The 17,214-nt window shown below is 47.5% G+C and overlaps 1 protein-coding gene across 6 annotated transcripts in view; it reads left to right on the top strand.

The window, feature by feature from the left end:
- LOC135908910 (uncharacterized) overlaps positions 1 to 17,214 on the top strand; it is a 662,802-nt gene that overhangs the window by 35,672 nt on the left and 609,916 nt on the right. The window contains exon 2 of one of the 6 annotated variants that reach the window (XR_010566488.1): positions 8,404 to 8,537. The exons of 4 other annotated variants lie outside the window; for them this stretch is intronic. Coding sequence is in view for 1 of the 2 variants with exons in the window: in XM_070535439.1 (XP_070391540.1) it covers positions 8,404 to 8,506 (103 nt within the window). In the remaining variant the exon portion in view is untranslated. Of the gene's footprint in view, positions 1 to 8,403; positions 8,538 to 17,214 lie in introns of those variants that run through there. One more of the 6 variants, XM_070535439.1, reaches the window with a different exon arrangement.

Here is a 17,214-nt window from a genome sequence, read left to right as displayed (position 1 = left end):
AATTGGCTCATAAGAGGCCAGGAGCATGCTCAAGTGGAGACGGATTCGATTGGGCCGAGCCACTGCACTGAAAGTCGATAACCGGATGAAGAAGGTGGTGCTGGCGTTTGCCATTGGTCCGCTTTCCCTAACTTAGCTTGCGGTGGCTGGTCGAAAGTCGCAAGGGCATGCAACGGAAGCCTAAGAATCATGCTAAAACGGATCCTCAGCAAAGAACAGTTGGCAGAGCGAAGTCGTAAACGTGCCGAAAAAGCTCAAAAACGGTACAGGGCCACGCAAGAAGTTTTATTATACGCAATAAACCCATGCCTCCGGCAGGCGCGAGTAGCCAGCGCCTGAGCGATCGGTGGTAACCATCGTTTATTTCTTTCGGAACGGGGCAGCCTGCGGCTATTAAGAAGAAAATTCAGTATTGTTCGGCATATTAATGCATCTTTAACGCGTTCGCGCTACTTTGACGCGGTAAGGTTTTGCGGTTATGTGACGTCGCGTGAGAGGCAGGTGAAGTGGGTGCAGCTCGAAAACTTCTGACCAATAGCCGAGGGCTAATGGCAAAAAGGTGTCGAATCAGACATAACTAGTTTTGTTTTGTTCGGTCACATTATGCATAATCAGTATGTACACGTCATATCAGATGGGGAGCTATCGCGGTTTTCGTGACGTCGCGTGACAGACAAGTAAGGGGGGGGGGGGTCCAAAAAGTTTTTGGCCAATTGCGGTGGGCTGGTTGCAGAATTGAAATAGAAAAGTTTGGAATAGTTTTACGTTATTGCGCCTCAGAACTCCTCTATAGTGATGACAATCGATGGGGCTGCGAGTAGCATTGGAGCAATGTAACGACACATCGTATTTCTGAGCTAACTTTTATTCAACATCTGCAATGGTCAATCTGACAATTTCGTTGTTTCGGCTATATGCGACATACTCCCTTATTGTCTCACTTTGTCTATGGCACACAGTTGCTAAAGTCACCCATGAGCATAGCGGGATGACGACAAATGTATGACGCCGACGCAATGACGACGATGGAACGACAAAGTCGCTGTAACGACAATACGACAGCACAATTGACTATCGAACGACGGCAGCTTGATTACGACAGAGCGATGAAGGGCTAACGTGAACATAACGTCGAAGGTGGTATGGCGACAACGGCATGACAACATTAGCATGATGACGAGAGTGTGACGAAGTTGCCATGACGACGAAGACGTGACGAAGGCCGGATTAGGAAGTTAGAATTACGACGATGGAAACATCGCGATGGTATTACGTCGGCGGTGTGACTATATGCGATGGCTGTATGATGACGAAGGCGTGAGAACTACATGGCAAGATACCGATGACGACTATGCAACGGCCCCGATGGCATCATGAACCTAGCGCCTACGGTTGCCACTAGGGTGGCGTTCAGGGCACGAAATCCACCAGGAGGTTAGAAAATTTGGTTGTGGGAATCCATCGCGCGTTTTCTTTCGTTTTCATTTTTTTTCTTTTTTAACCTAGATAGGATATTAGGCAGTGTAATAGCAAGGCGCAAGCCACTGCCCCGTTCCAAAGGGGACGCTCATAACAACCATCCATCCGTCCGTCCATCCATCCATCCATCGATCCATCCATCCATCCATCCATCCATCCATCCATCCATCCATCCATCCATCCATCCATCCATCCATCCATCCATCCATCCATCCATCCATCCATCCATCCATCCATCCATCCATCCTCGATCCATCCTCGATCCATCCATCCACCCACCCACCCGCCCACCCACCCCGTCATCCACCAAGCCCATCGATTACGACGTCAAGTTGTAGAAATGAAGGAAAAAGGGTTCATTGGGTTCAAGTTACGCGGCTGCAGTTCAGAAGCCCACTCTATGCAGGGGCAAGTTAAAGGTCTGAATTCACATCAGGACCCTCTGTGCTTACTTTCGTAATGTTTCTGCTTTTAATACCGTCGTCTTCCCTAGGCGAGTCGACTAGGGAATCTGAAGACTGTCCACCAGCACATCACCATCGCCGACTCCGTTGCGATACCACGCCCATGCTCGCAATAACCCGCAGTAACTCCGCCTCCGAAGAAACTGGTTTGGAATCTATGAAAAACAACCGGCAACACCTATGTCTTTCGTCGTTACCCACCCCCCTTCCTTCTTTGCTCAGACTGCCAGGTAAAGCACGGGGTGAAGGCTTTTCGTGGAACCCTGCAACATCCGATTTACACACTGTCTCGACGGCAGGATAAATTCTGAGGAATGGGTGGTCATTTGACTCGTCGCAAACATCTAATTAACTACGCCTCTCAATGCGTTGTTGTGGTCCCCTCTTTTTCATCCTTTGCTCAGGTTTATAGGTAATGGTGGGGTGAGCGCCCTTCAACCGCCAGTGTCAGCGCTGCGTCGTCGTCTCGATAGGAGGTGCAATGGTTTGACACGTGGCAAACGTTCAATTAACACCTTTGTGGTGATGAGACGTAGCGCTACCTAGTGGCCAAAGCTATTAGACAATTTGGACATCTGGGTCGGCACAGAAGCCGTGACGACGACATCACGACCACGAGCACGTACCTAGTGGCCATTGCTGGTAGACAACTTGGCCCATTGTGTTGGAGTAATCGTATAGATAGATAGATAGATAGATAGATAGATAGATAGATAGATAGATAGATAGATAGATAGATAGATAGATAGATAGATAGATAGATAGATAGATAGATAGATAGATAGATAGATAGATAGATAGATAGATAGATCGCAAGTGTTTTCGCAGTTTTTTGTTTTTTGTAATGTACTTTGAGCGCCGTTTGAGCGAACAGGATTTTGCCGCGGAATGCAGTGAAAACACACAAAAAATTGTCCGATTCCTAAAATTTGAGAATGCCGCTGAATAAACGAGAGTTGGTAAACATTTCTCTTTCTTGAGAAAAGCCGCGCACTTCACCATGTTTGGTGGTACCAGATTCGCATTCCTTTAGCTACTGCTTTCCGAACGTACGTCTCTTTAAAACAAGCTTAAAAAGTCATGCAAGATACATGAGGGAGACTTCTCATTCGAGCACGTCTTACCGAATGCTTTTCCGTGCGCGAAAAGTTCCCCCGCTTCTTTGTTTCCTCCACCTCCTCGCCATCATTCGCACAAGAAAGATTTGTCAAAGCGAACGTGACATCACTTCTCGAAGACGTAGTAAGTCTTTTTTTTTTTGTTTTTTTGAAGATGCCGGCGGGTTTTTTTTTTTTAGAAAGGTTGAGGCCGCCTAGGCCACACTACAATTCAAGATTATTTTGGCAGGAGAAGGTCCAATCTCTTACCAGGTGGTAAGACTGCAAATTAAATGATAAATTAGCAATGAGGGTCCCATATGCTATAAGAAAAAAATTTACGATAATTAATTATTGAGTCAGCTGAGAAGCTGGAAGCAGGTGTCTTTTTACATGCCACGAGCTAAATGCTTTATATATTTCGCATTCTATTTGCCTTCGTTTCGAGAAAGAGAAAAAAAAAACGAGGCACCTGCCTCTAATTCAAATAAAATATGCTGAGACATGCCCCGCAATACAAAGTCAAATTACGTACTGTTCCCTGTTTACTTGTTTCAGGTGTCGTGTGACCACTCTGCAGGCCAGCTAGTATATTGACCCGACATTGTTGCCAGGAGATTTAATATGGTTACTTAAACAGTGGAATCAGTACAGTGAGATATGTCTACGGAGTAGTTTCCTTGTACGTAATGTTCTCTCCTTCCCTCCCCCCAAATAATTCTGCTGAAAAAAGTAACTGACAAATAACTTCATACTGGTATGAAATAACTTTCAAATCGTGCTATGAAAACCTGTGTTTTGGACACGTAACGCGTGAAAGCAGCAAAGGAAGTCATGCACGGAAGTTAAGTCATAAGTATGGGCAAGCTGTTATTTATCGCGCTGCTCACCTCCATGTTTGTTCCTGATGCAGCATTGCATCATGTGCAGATCTCAAGTACACTTCGCAAACAGGTGCGCTCTCTATAATCATGGCAAAATCGGCTCAAGGGATACGGCACAAGTGTACTTCATTCATTCTAGCCTCGACACGTGTGGAAGGCAGGGTCAGGTAACAATGCACCTTAATGATATCACTGTTATAGACGCCACATGATAGTGTTGCGAGTTGCTGCTCGTTTCATGAAAATAGCAAACATATAGACATTCGCCGTAGTCTTCGCGGTGAGATTCCGTATAAGTCCAAGTGCGATGAGATCGCCTCCCGCGCCGTTTGCGGTGGCTGCGATGTCCAAGCTGTGCTGAGAAGGACGCACATCCTCCCCCCCCCCCCCCTCCCCCCGAGGGCCTCATGTTGGAGGTCACGTGATCAAACGCTTGCTAAGAAGGGAGGATTGGAGCAGTGAGCTCGCGGTAACGGTGTCTAGCGCGCCCCAGGGAGTGTAGGCTGGGGTTCGAACAGGTGAGTGCGCATCTTCAGCCGTGGCTGCGCATGGCTGCTCGCGTAGCGAAGCGCCGACGCGAGCCCAGTGTCGCATCTTGGTGGTAATCTGCGGTGGCTGCAAAGCTTACCCAAGGCGACATCGCAGATTCCCGCAAGTGCGTTGCCTCCCCGTGCTTTGTGCAGGAGGTTGCGTAATCCCAAGAGTCGGAGACTGGTGAAACGAGAGGCATCCCGAAGCGTTCGCTCCCCGCGGCCGCTTACTGCAATTTTTACGGCCTGATCCACTGGCGCGGGGCTGCTGAGCTTGATGTTCGATGTCGTGGGTTTGATGCCACCGCCGCCGCCGCTGCTGCTGCTGCTGTGAAAGAACTCAAAGATAAAGTGCCGCCAAAATAACTTCAGCTCACTTAATTAACAAGTGATAGTTGATACCAGTAAAGTAAATGCGAAAAAGCCACAAAAGTAGGAGACAGGCTGATAACAACGTTTAAATTACGTCTTATGAGACGACATTCACCCCCTAGCGATGAGCCGCGCAGCGATATAGTAAGGAGGATATGACATTAGCCAGATTCGCACGCAGCTAGCCGGGAGCGGTAAAGATGGTATATTTTGCCTTTCAAATATGTGAAAGTGTCTGATAAGTTACGCCGCATACGCTATGCATTTTGAAGCAACAAACAGATATATCACCTAAGGTAATGGTGAGTATGAATTCTGTGTCCCTTATGGCGAAGTTAACTACGGTGCTTTTACTAGTTCAGCTGCGGAAAACAACTTTTTTGCCGGTTGCTTCTGGTGAAATCGTTTCGCCATTTCGCACGCAAAATATTGTCCTGAACTTTTTTTCTCTGGCTACACTATCACAATGAGCATTTTATAACTTTCGCTGCCTGCCGCCTTTCAACCCCACAGATGCCACCCTGCTATACATATTACGAACAGCTTTGGCCAACATTCCAGCTGCAGTAGGGACAAATAACACTCGGTTTGCCGCTTCCCTACATTAAACCGAGTGCCAGGAAGAAGGCTGTACTGAACACTTCATGTTGCCAGAGCACATGTGCCGAAGGAATGTTATTTACAACGTCAGAAGGAGAGTGCCTTCTCATGTGTGTACAAAACAACTTGCTTTCTAGGAAGGAGGGGCGATAGGGCCGTAAGGATGTCTCATTACATTCCTGAGAAAAGTTATGAATCTTTCGAAATAAGGGACGCAATCTTGTGGTTGCTCAAAGAATTTAAAAAAAATACGCAAAAGAGTACAAGCGGACTTTAGGTTGTTGGGCACACTATGCCGCTTCTGTACGCTATTTTTTTATTATATAGTCGATACGCATATGGGAACGAATCCTCGTTGGCCGAGGATGCCAAGTTAACTCGACATGTGACACCAATGCCACTCTGGATGTATGGGTCCCCGTGCTCGGAGACTCCTCGATAATCGTAATAAGAGAGAAAGAAAAAGTCTCTTGATAGTCATGGAGCATCGATGTCAAAAAGGGGCACAATGTTGATTTTCAAACTTCTACGTGAATAGTGATCCCTCCTAATACAGCACAGAAAATCAAGAGAACCGTACAAGTTCACCAATTCTCTGCAGTTGGCGTGCCCCGTAAGGCAGCGAAATGATGCCCGGATCGCACAACGACTGTATTTGTCGCTAAATTATGTATACATTCATACGTCGTCGATGCATCGGCGATCCTGTAAAAACATGCCTTCCATTCGTGACTTCTCCCGTGACTGATACTTATCAGTAACGATGCCTGCCAAGCTTACACATTTGATCTGCCCTTATTACCGTCGTGTTAGGTATTACAAAACGTGGAAGATATACTTAACGCTGACCGTTAGCGAAGCGCAATTAATCGTCCACCGTTCCTTAGATGGTTCGGAGACATTTTGCAACAGTGACCAAAAATAGCGCAAATGTTCGAAAAATATTGCTTAGAGGCACGCGAAAGATTTCAACAATAAATAATGAACCGAGTACATTCATCTTGAAATTTTGTCCTTGTCTATTCATTAACAGCGTCTGAAGGCAAGTGAGCATACTATTACAACACCTGTCACGAAAATAGCTGACCTCTTAGTTAAGTCTTTGTTATTAGTTTTTTTGACACAGGGAATGCAATAGCCAAACAATCACTTTTAGGCAGAGAGTGATATATTAATGAGAGATGTACTTTTGTAGTATGAGTTAGCGTTTGTTAGAGAGGTAAAGTATGATGGTAAGGCATTTACTGGAAAACGTAAGCAACAATTAATTGGTCGGTGGCCGCACGGAACGAAAGAGGAAAGGACAGTGCCAACTGTTCAATATCCCAATATTCCACGCTACTTCTGGCACGAAGGCACGCAGGTGGACGTAACGAACAGACAACCGAAACAAAGCGTAAAATGTTTTCCGTAAATATCGAAAGAAAACGGACGCGCGATGTCGCGTTAGGCACACACGGGGACCAGGCAATCGATTTTCTGTGCTTCTCTATTCGCGGGCGCTTTAAATGAAGTGTAAGCAGATACAAGGGGTGCATGGTAGCGCGATTAAAAGACGGGACAAAAGAAGACACACAGGGACGTACACAGTGCTAACTTCCAACAATGTTTATTATCGAAAACCAAGTCGTACTTATCCACTCAGCCTACATGAGTCACAGCCACGCGAACAAATAAACAATCAGAGTGAAACATTATTTTAGCGATATGCTAAGCCATGCGCAAAAGTTTCAGCTGTTTTTCAGAGAGTGCCAATGACGGTTTGCTGATACATGACGTCTGATTCATACGGTCTTTTAATCGCGCGACCATACACCCCTTGAAGATGCATTACCAACAAGCCTACATTGCAACCCTCGTAAGCAGCTAGCCAGGCTTACACTCTAACGTACCCAACAAGTGTTACTATAGCTAGCATGCATGTCATTGATAACTTTCGCGCACCCCCTACGAGGGCTATTTGGCTACGGCGTTCTTCTGCTGATCAGAAGGCTACGGGCTCAATTCCCGGCCATGACGGTTGCCTTCCGAAGGTGGCGCAATGCGGAAACTCCCGTGTAGCTAAAATATTAGGCGGACAAAATTAATAATAAGCTTCCCACAAGTTCGCCTTTCTCAACTCGTGTCTTGTTTGGAGGCGGTAAACATGATAAATCAATAAATACATGCCCGCTATTGCACTGTCCAGCCCGTATTTGCGCAGATGATTACTGTTGCGACACATTGTTGACCATATCCGTCGATGGCGCCGACAGATATTGGAGTGCCACTGCAGCGTCTGAAGAATGCCGGCCTAGGTGACCGATTGCTGTCCTGCTGTGCGTCATACTCTGTGCGTTCAGGGCTCACTCGCTCCCTCTTTCACTCTTTTGATTCTCCCTTTCTTTTCACCGCAGTGTAAGGTTGTAAACAGGATGCTCGTCTGGTGGACGCGCATGTCCCTTAGCGACAGATAGGTGCGTTCTTGTGGGCTAACACAAACACAGGCACTGCCGGGGGTGGCGGCATTCCCGTTGTAGCGTGGAAGACGCACAGTTTACGCCGTCGAGCGTATGTATGTAACTAGAGACCTGGCGGCAACGTCACATGAGAGTATGATTCTGCAGCATGCTCGGGGTTAGTGGCTCGCGGAGGGATTTATGTATTCGCGCGGCATGTCATTGCAGCTGCAAATAGCTGTATGAGATTCGGGCAACAGGGTCATGTGGCGTTCGTATAAGTGATGTTGGGCTGTGTGTTGCAAAAACCGGACTAGAGATGGGGGTGGTCTGAGTGTGCATTGTTGATGACCCTGCCTACACTGAAAAGAATGGATTGGTAGAATGTGAACGAGAAGAGTCAAATAAAGGTACTGCCACAATTCGCAAGGGTACTTAAATGAGCGTGTAGACACGAGAAGGGGAATGCGAGGGAGCCTATAATCAGCGGCGATAGTCGATGTATGCTACTTTGCCCTAAGACTCTGATCTATTCCTAGGTTGGGCTCCCTGAGTGCAAAGTATCACCGGACGGCGACGGATGCTCTTTGGAGAATCGTCTGCCTGGAAGACCTGGGAGAAGAAACTTAACTGTAGAGGAAAGTAAATCATACTTTTCTATATTTCTTTCCTATTTGCGTGCAGTTATCACCATAATTATTCATTAGGGCTCCCTGAATATTCTGACGAAAGAACATTGATCTTACCGAAACACTCCAAGGGTACAAGCATTGCGTATCCAGCAGTCGGTCTTAATGATATTTCGCATTTTGCGTTTATATCTATGAAGTGATGTATGTAGATGGAAAGTAAAAAGAAATCTTTATTGGCTGCTGGTGTAATTTGTTCGCAAAGGGTAAAAAAATGAAAGTTACTCATTTCGTTAAGATGAGCGCTTTTCGTGCTTCAGAAATGATGACGCAACGGTGCGGCTGACGCATACGCGCAGCTTGCAAGAAAAACGAAAACAGATAAATCCTTTGTCGCTTCTACATCAAGGCACACGAAGTCACTTGAATTACTACGGTCGCGAAAGAGAAAAGACGTCACGTGTCACTCCTTCATTTACTTTGCCTGCTGCAGCGAAGAGCACAATTCCACCTTCCTCCCACAACCACATACAGCTTTACAAACTACCTCGACTCTGCAGCTGAGTGAACCTCACCACACATTTACGTGCGTCATTGACCTGGTTCGGAAGACGTGAATTAGCAACAAAAGTGAACTGTGCTCTCTTACCACCACCTATCACACCTGCTCTTCGCCAAAATAATATAAAAAGTCATCATCAACGGCGTGTGCGAGTGCAGTGAGGCGTATTGAAAGTCGACGCTGCGTCTCCACAGCCCTGCGTTGATAATTGCGTTACGGCGCAGGCATCAGGGGGAAACCACGCGCATGGGCAGGCGCTTTTGCAAGCCGACCGCCGTAAGCGCCCCCCGCCACAGCCGCTCTTGACAAATGATTCACTCTTCAACCGATACACCTGGCGCTGACGATGACGCCTGCGCGTGCGTGGCGTGCTGGCATGCCGCTGGCAAAAAGCGCCATTTCCAATTACCGCGAGGCTCACTTCGGAAATCTGAAAAGAGAGAGGGAAGGTTGTAGAAAGGCAGATAGAGAGAAAGGAAGATGGATAAAGCGGGATTTGGGTTGTGATGACGCGTGAACATCAGCAGTAGGATGAGACCGAATTTTAAAAGAAACCATTTTTCATCCGCTGAAATGCGCATTGTTTCTGCCTTTGATGACCGCTATCGCTAGTCATGTGTTATTTGGCTGCTTTCGTATAACGCCTTGCCGCGAAACAGATAGGCATGCGTGCAATGCGAAAATAAGCAAAAGTAACCCGAAATGAGAGAACTAAATAAACTTGCCTACACACACTCACAGCTAGAAAGAACCGTGATTTAACTGCGCTGTATGGCACTTATTACAGTGGAGTTGCAGATGGCTAGGGTACGAGAATATATTTGTCTCCGTGTAAGAACTATCATCATCAATTGCTCATATTCACCTAAGCACCCATACAATGACTCATAGCCCCGTAAAGCAGAGGCTATAAGTCCCCAGCGAAGTGAAGCGAACAGTGCTTACATTCTTTGGGATCACGCATACAGCATGCAGAACAGCATGTCGAAAACTGTCATAAGCTGCCCTGGAGAAGACAATGGTTGGTCTCGTCGAGGCTCTGCTGCGGATCAGTAAAGAACCTAGTTTGGTAATGTTGAGTAGGAGTTGCGATGGAGAAGCCACACGTGGTTAGGGCTCCCGAAGAGCAGCTCACTTACCAAGCGCACCGGCGCGAACTTAGACGAGAGTACGATCGACGGCGGCGCGCGGCAAACATCACCAAAGATCGTGCCCGAGAGGCCAATCATAAGTGGCAGGCCAGATGGGATGACGTGTCTAACGTCGGATGACGGAGGGCGGGATCGTGGTATCTACCGTGTATATATCGCCGACTGCATCTCACTGCGATGGCGAAAGGTTCATGGCTACTAAATTTGCGCGGTTTAGTTACGATGACGCTACCTTTCTGGTCGTTGTTGGTCATTTCAATATGGATGCGTTAAGGTCAAGGAGGGAGTGCTTCACGCGTTTCATGTAGGAAACATTTCGCTTGCAATGTCACACCGATCCGGCCCGACAGATCACTCAGCGGCGTATGTGCATCGATTTGACATTGTCAAAGAATGTGCCTGCAGTTATGAGTATGTCGATCAGTGTACGTCATAGCGACCACAAATCCTTTGCGACCATGGTACCTAAGTGACAATGAGGGATTTCAAAAAGTCTTTACCACAAGCTTTTTAACTACGGTGTTTACAGCTTCTCTCGTCGCTTACCTTCGCAGGGCGGAATGGCCTTGACTTTTATCGTCCAATTCTTTGCTCGTCGGTTTCTTTATATACCCGCGCATGCACAGTTACATGCGCAAAGAAACCACCTTTACTCTCTTTCTCTCTCTCACACTCCTCCAGCACACACATACATACACACACGAACGCACAAACAGAGATAGAAAGAAGCAAAGCATTGTCACAGCTACGAAACGATACAGCTCAACTGAAAGTGAGACAACGAAGTTTTAGCTTCCGCTTGTACTTACCTCACACAAGCGCCCTCCAACAACGTGAAAAAGAATTGGTTGGAGATTTTGCGCGCAACACACCCTCCCAATCACAGACGAAGCATTGCCATAGCTTCGCAATATGCAGTACGGTTGAATTTAAGGCGACTCAATGGAGCTTTGCCTTCAGCGTGCTTATGCTACAGAAAAGCACGCTTTAAAGGCATGAAAGAGAATTCGTGCCAGATTTCGTGCGACAAACGCAACACATTCACACACACACACACACACACACACACACACACACACACACACACACACACACACACACACACACACACACACACACACACACACACACACACACAGACATACACACACACACGCATGCATACGCACAAAGTACTATTTACCGTAGCTCAATGCATATACTAAATGTTACAATTTTGTCCTTTATTCCTAGATATTAGAATTGTTATTATTATGATTAGCCTTCCTTGCTTACTTCAGAGATATTGAGGCTACCTACCTAGCTACCTACCTATCACGCGAAACTGTGCTCCTTTCTCTCTCTCTCTCTCTTTCTATCTCTCTCTTCGTTCCTATACCCCTTCCCCCAGTGTAGGGTAGCAAACCGGGTGTCATTCAATCGTCGTTCCATCATCTTGACTATGTTGGCGTCATACAGTCATCGCCACGTCTCTATGCTCCTGGGCTACCTTACAAGCAAGCCCTACAGCGAAATGGCACGATACCGTAGTATGTCGCCTACAGCCGCAGAAACAAAATTCTCAGAATGACCACTGCCTATGGTAACTAAAGGCGACTTCATAAATACAATGTATCGCTATATTCATGGAATGCTTATCACATTCCCATCAAGAGTCATCGTGAGATAAGTTCTGCCGTAATTTTATCTACCTTATGAACAGTTTCGACCGAAATATTATGATATGCTTTGCTGCACCAGATTATTTACAGAATTATAAAATTCAAAGGTGCGACAGTACTCGCCCTCCCACGTCCTATTAGATCAAAAGTTCTGGCATTACGTTGATAGGATAGAATAGATAAACTTTATTTAAAAAAATAATCAGAATAATCGCTATTGGTCGGGGCCCCTAGTCCAGGGCTCCACTGGCTCTTGCTATCTTCTCAGCTCTCTGGATCAGCTTGAGTTGGTCGTTGAGGGCCGAGCTGGACAACAGTGCCTTCCATTGCTCGCTCGTAGTGTTCGTGTCTTGGTGTAACTTGCACTCCCACGTCATGTTGTATAAGGTTGGTGTGGCCCCACACCACGGGCATTCGTCCTTGTAGGCTCTGGGGTATATGCGATGTATTATGTATAGGTTCGTGTAAGTGCCTGTCTGGAGCCTACGCCAGGCAGCGGCATCCTCTGTCTTTAGATTTCGATAGGGTAGGGGATATTGCAAGCGACTCCCTCTGTGGTAGTTCTGGATGGCTGAATACTCGAGGTCGACACGGTCCGGGTCTTCTGCAGCCGGCGAGATGAGTGCTCGGTTATGCACGAATCCTCGAACTGCTGTGTCGGCCTGCGGGTTACCCGTGATGCTAGTTTGGCCAGGTATCCAGATGATGGTTTGGGTGGGGATGTCCTCAGTGTCCTCCTTCAGTATTTGGCCTAGGACTTGTGCAATAGGTCTTCCATTTTTCCATGTACGAGGTTGTGGCAAGCATGCTGGGAATCCGCGAGGATCGTCACTGGTTTGTTAGCATGTTGGACTTCGCGAATGGCTAACGCGATGGTCACCTCTTCAACTTTCGTGATAGTGCAGGGGCGAGTCGATGCAGCGGAGGTAACGTGGCCTCGACGGTCACATCCCACTGCAACTGAGCCCTTGTTTTTCGTCCCATACATGGCGGCGTCCGTAAAACGGGCCATGGTATGGAACCTGAATGTTTTCTTCATGTACTAGACCCTTGCTCTCCTGCTACCAGTGTGTAGGTTAGGGTCCATGTTGCATGGCATCGGGGCAACGGGATACCTGTCCTGGACGTGACGAGGTATCGAGCAGGTTTCTTGGGTTCGTGTTGTTATAGCTTGGAAGCCCAAGGTTTGTAGCACTTGCCAGCCCATGTGAGTCCGCGCAGGCCTGTTATTGCGAGAAGTAAAGGGCTCCTGTCAGTTCGCTGAGGGTGTCATGTAACCCTAGCGCCAATAATTTTTCAGTCGGTGTACTCATCGGTAGGCGGAGAGCGGTCTTGGAAGCCATCCTCAATAGCATGTCAGCCTGCTTTGTCTCGGATTGTGTGAGATGGTAGTAGGGCAGAATGTATGCGATTCTGCTCACCACCAGGCTTCTGACCAGTCAGAGGGTGTCCTCTTCCTTCATGCCTCGGTTCTTGGATGTTACCTCGGAGATTATGCGTGATATCGCCTTGACACTGGTTTTGAGGAGTGTAAGACTGTGTGTGGCCCGCTGGCTGGACTTCAGCCACATGCCTAGCACCCTGAGCAATGGCTCCTGTGGTGTGAGGCCCCCGTAGAGGTGTACCTCGAGTTTTCTCGTTGGGCCTGTGGGGAACATGTGGGTTCCCCGGCCTCGCCAGACTCGTAGGGGCTCAGATTACGTTCACAATATTTTCGTTGAACGGTAGTTTCAATTTCTTTCTAAGGATGACTGGTTAAAGTGGAAACCACAGCCTGCATCGGGCTAAGGTGGTATAATAAGTCAACTTGCAGCGTTCACATTATGTTTCAACATCCGCATAGCTCTCACGTTTCCAAAATGACGCTTCCTGCTTCCTTGCTAGTCGTAACCAAGCGGTTCAAGTGGTGGATGTTCTTTAATAAACGCAAGCAAAAAATAGGAAACGCGCTCAGAATGATGCTGGAAGCAAGTCTTTCCATGAGATCATTGAAATGAATGAAAAAGGTGGTTCACTTCCGCACATCGGTAATCCAAAAATCGTTTTCGTCCAGAACGTCTCTGTTGACTCTTTTCCTCTTTCATTTTTCTGGGTTTCTTTCACCTCTCTCTCTCTATTTTTTTGTCGTTGTAAAAAAATGCAAAAAATATGGAAACTCTTGCCTTGCGCATTTCGCGCACGTCATTCCAGCGCGCCATTTCGGTCAATGCGCTCCCCGTACTTCCTAGAACTCCCCCTTTTTTACTTTACTTCCTGCATTTACGTCATTTCTCTTTTCTTTTTGTCATTTCCTCTCTTGCACAACGGGTATCCTTTTCAGACGGGACACATTTCTTCCATGGACAGACGCCCAGTCAGTTTCAGACGACGACTACGACGCTCCGAAGACGGTAGCGATGGAAACCTGGAAGATTTGGCGCGGCGTCCACGCAAACAGAGTCAATCGACTGCGGTGCCGTTCTCGGAGAACGACAGCGTCGTTCCAAGCCTCGGCTCGAGAGAGAGAAAGAAAAAAGAAGGAGGAAGTCTATTTCCAGCGACAAGGGGTACGGGGGCGAGGAATTGCTTTCAGGCCACTCGCTGCATCCACTGCGGCTCTCAGGTTCTGCTGATGCTGACGGAGGCCGGATGGAGGCTTCATTACTTGGCCGCTGTGGAGACGCCGTACTGCGCACCGTTAGTACGCCGCGGTGCGCGTCGTGGGTGTAGGGTAGAAACTAAAGGAAAGAATTGGATGAAAAAGAAAACACAGACGCGTTGCCTCAGTTCACGATCGTAAATGAAGGTGCGTCGTCCATTAGGGCGAAAGTTTTTTAGATGCTGCCACAGACGGGAACAAGAGCCTTCATAGACTAAGCAAAGATGAACGTTGGAAGACCTACGAAAAGAAGCTTAAGCGTAGTTACGTTAGGATTCAAACGAAAAAACTATTATCAGAATTAATCGCGATTTCTGCAATACAACGTCTGCCATACCCAGTGTCTTTAGTTTCGGAACGTGAAACTCAGTAGTTATATGAATATCGCCATTATCAATACGAGTGTCAAACTGCGTTCTATCATGGACGCGCCACGGAGCAAAAAATTTGAGCTTGATAGAACAATATTTAATAAAAATCTAGGCCCGAAGTTAGCACCACAAACTAACGTACTTAGATTGTGATGATTGTGACATCTCGACAGCGGCGCACGCGTGCGTAATTAAGAGATGACCTTGTAGACTCTCATTGATCTCGTGACGTTTATGTGCCTCGCATCTCTTACAAAGTTGTCATTTGTTGTGCACTGGGAAACGCTCAACGTACCTCGAATTTTCTGTTAGGTGCATCTAAATTCGGCGAAGTCCACGTACAACGCTCTGAGGAAATGCGTGACCGATGGAGGGAACGAAGCTGTCTTACAGCACAGCAGTCCAATGGTCTAACCATTATGCCAAGATCGAACGCGTACTTCTGTCGAGACAGAGGCGCGCGCTCACGTATCGCACGTGCATGGCGTGCCAGTTTCACCTATTCTTCCCTCGTGACAGCTAGCACTTTGAGACACTGTGTTAGACTGCATTGCTTTCAGGATACTACGCGGCCTTGAGGATGGGGTCATATTTTCTGATGGATGCTTCCGAAATGGATAAAGTTCGCCCATATGTTGTTATCGCATTAAAAGCTGTTGACTGCTTGAGCGGTTTTACCGTCTCAAAGCAACACACAAGCTAAGGGGTACGCTCTAGCGGAGAGCTCGGCAGTTTTCTTGAGAACCTGGGATTTTTCAGCTTATGGTCAACGCACGTTACACGATCGTCTTTTTTGCATTTGGCTGCCATTAAAATTCTGCCGTCCCAGTCAGGAATCCCGTTACCAGCCATGGTGGTTTAGCAGCTATGGTGATGCACTGCTAAGCACCAGGTCGCAGGATCCAATCGTGGCCGCAGCGGCCGCATTTCGATGGGGTCGAAATGCAGAAAATACCCGTGTCCCGTGCATTGGTGCACGTTAATGATCCTCTGATGGTCAAAATAAATCCGGAGTCCCACATTACAGCGTGCCTCATCATCAAATAGTCGTTTGGCACGTAAAACTCCATATTTACAGGAATATTGTACTCAGGCGCAGAACGGTAGCCACTGACTTACTGCGACGACTTACGACAAGGCAGGGTGGTTAACCTGATAAGTATGTTCACTTTGTTAGCCTGCAAAGGAGGATATGTGTGAGGGGTGGGTACAGAAATAAGGAGCACTAAGAAAAGATACTGATTGAGGTTGACTGCATTCAGAGACCAGTCAGGAGCTGGAAAAAGACTAAGGAAGCGCTTTGGATAAGAGCGCGCCGCAGCTATCTACGCCCCACGCGTCTATGTCACCGCAGCCGCCCACTTCTTTGTGAAGCCTCGCTACCGGGCAAACCCGCCGCGTGCGGACTAAAATCAATCAAGACTTAGATAACGACGACGAGGCGGTGGCCATCGCAGAGGTGCCGAGTCTTGTCTGTTTAGCCGCCCCGCTACGGAAGAAGGGGGTGGCTGCTAAGGAGGTGCGCTAGCTGAGCAAAGGGAATCTAGGAAGAGGGTATATGGAAAAACGGGAAACAGAAGGGTAAGAGGTGAACGGGAGAAGAGAATTAAGGTCCCTAGGGCACGAAAGACGCGGAAAGAAAGCCACGCGGGGTCGTCAAAGGAAGAGGGCAACGTAGCCGTGCAAGAAGGAAACGTTACCGCCCGACCGGGCCCTGTCGCTGCGCCTCGGCCTTCATTTCAGAAATCTTTTGTCTTCTCGCCCGTTCAATTTCTCTCTCGCCCTCTCCAGGCGCTTTGTCGTTTCGCGTTATCTTCGTCGCTTTGTATAATACTGGCACCTCTTTCAGTTTTTAAATTTTTTTGCCGTGGCTAAACATTTTGCTTTTTGTCGAATGTCCGGTGCCTCGGAGCCGCCGCCGGTTCTTTTGACAGCGTATACTCGATGTGAAAAGAAGAGTCAGGACGCGCTTCTTAATATTTTTTCTTATTTTCTTTCATTCCACTTTCTTCATTCAAGTCGAGCACTCGCGTGCCTGTGATTGCTTTCTCTTCTTCGTACGTAATAAACGGCTCGCCTCAATTTTCCCTTACTTTAATTGCAATGCCTCGTTATTTCTTGCCCTTTCGTGACCACGTCCCTGCTTGTTAAACGCGCGCCCAGGGAAAGACAGGCCAGGAGCAAAACGGAGCAAGCGCCTTCAAGCGCGGCCAAACGACAAATGCTGAAAGAATATTACCACAATGGAAAGAATTAGGCACACTCCTGGGCGGTCTCACTGGTAAGAGGCGTTAGATGAGAAGGTGCTTTAATAAATAAAGAAAAATGAAACTGGGAG

Source organism: Dermacentor albipictus, chromosome 1 (assembly GCF_038994185.2).
Source record: "Dermacentor albipictus isolate Rhodes 1998 colony chromosome 1, USDA_Dalb.pri_finalv2, whole genome shotgun sequence".
Taxonomy (NCBI): domain Eukaryota; kingdom Metazoa; phylum Arthropoda; class Arachnida; order Ixodida; family Ixodidae; genus Dermacentor; species Dermacentor albipictus.
This window is presented reverse-complemented; position numbering and strand designations above follow the sequence as displayed.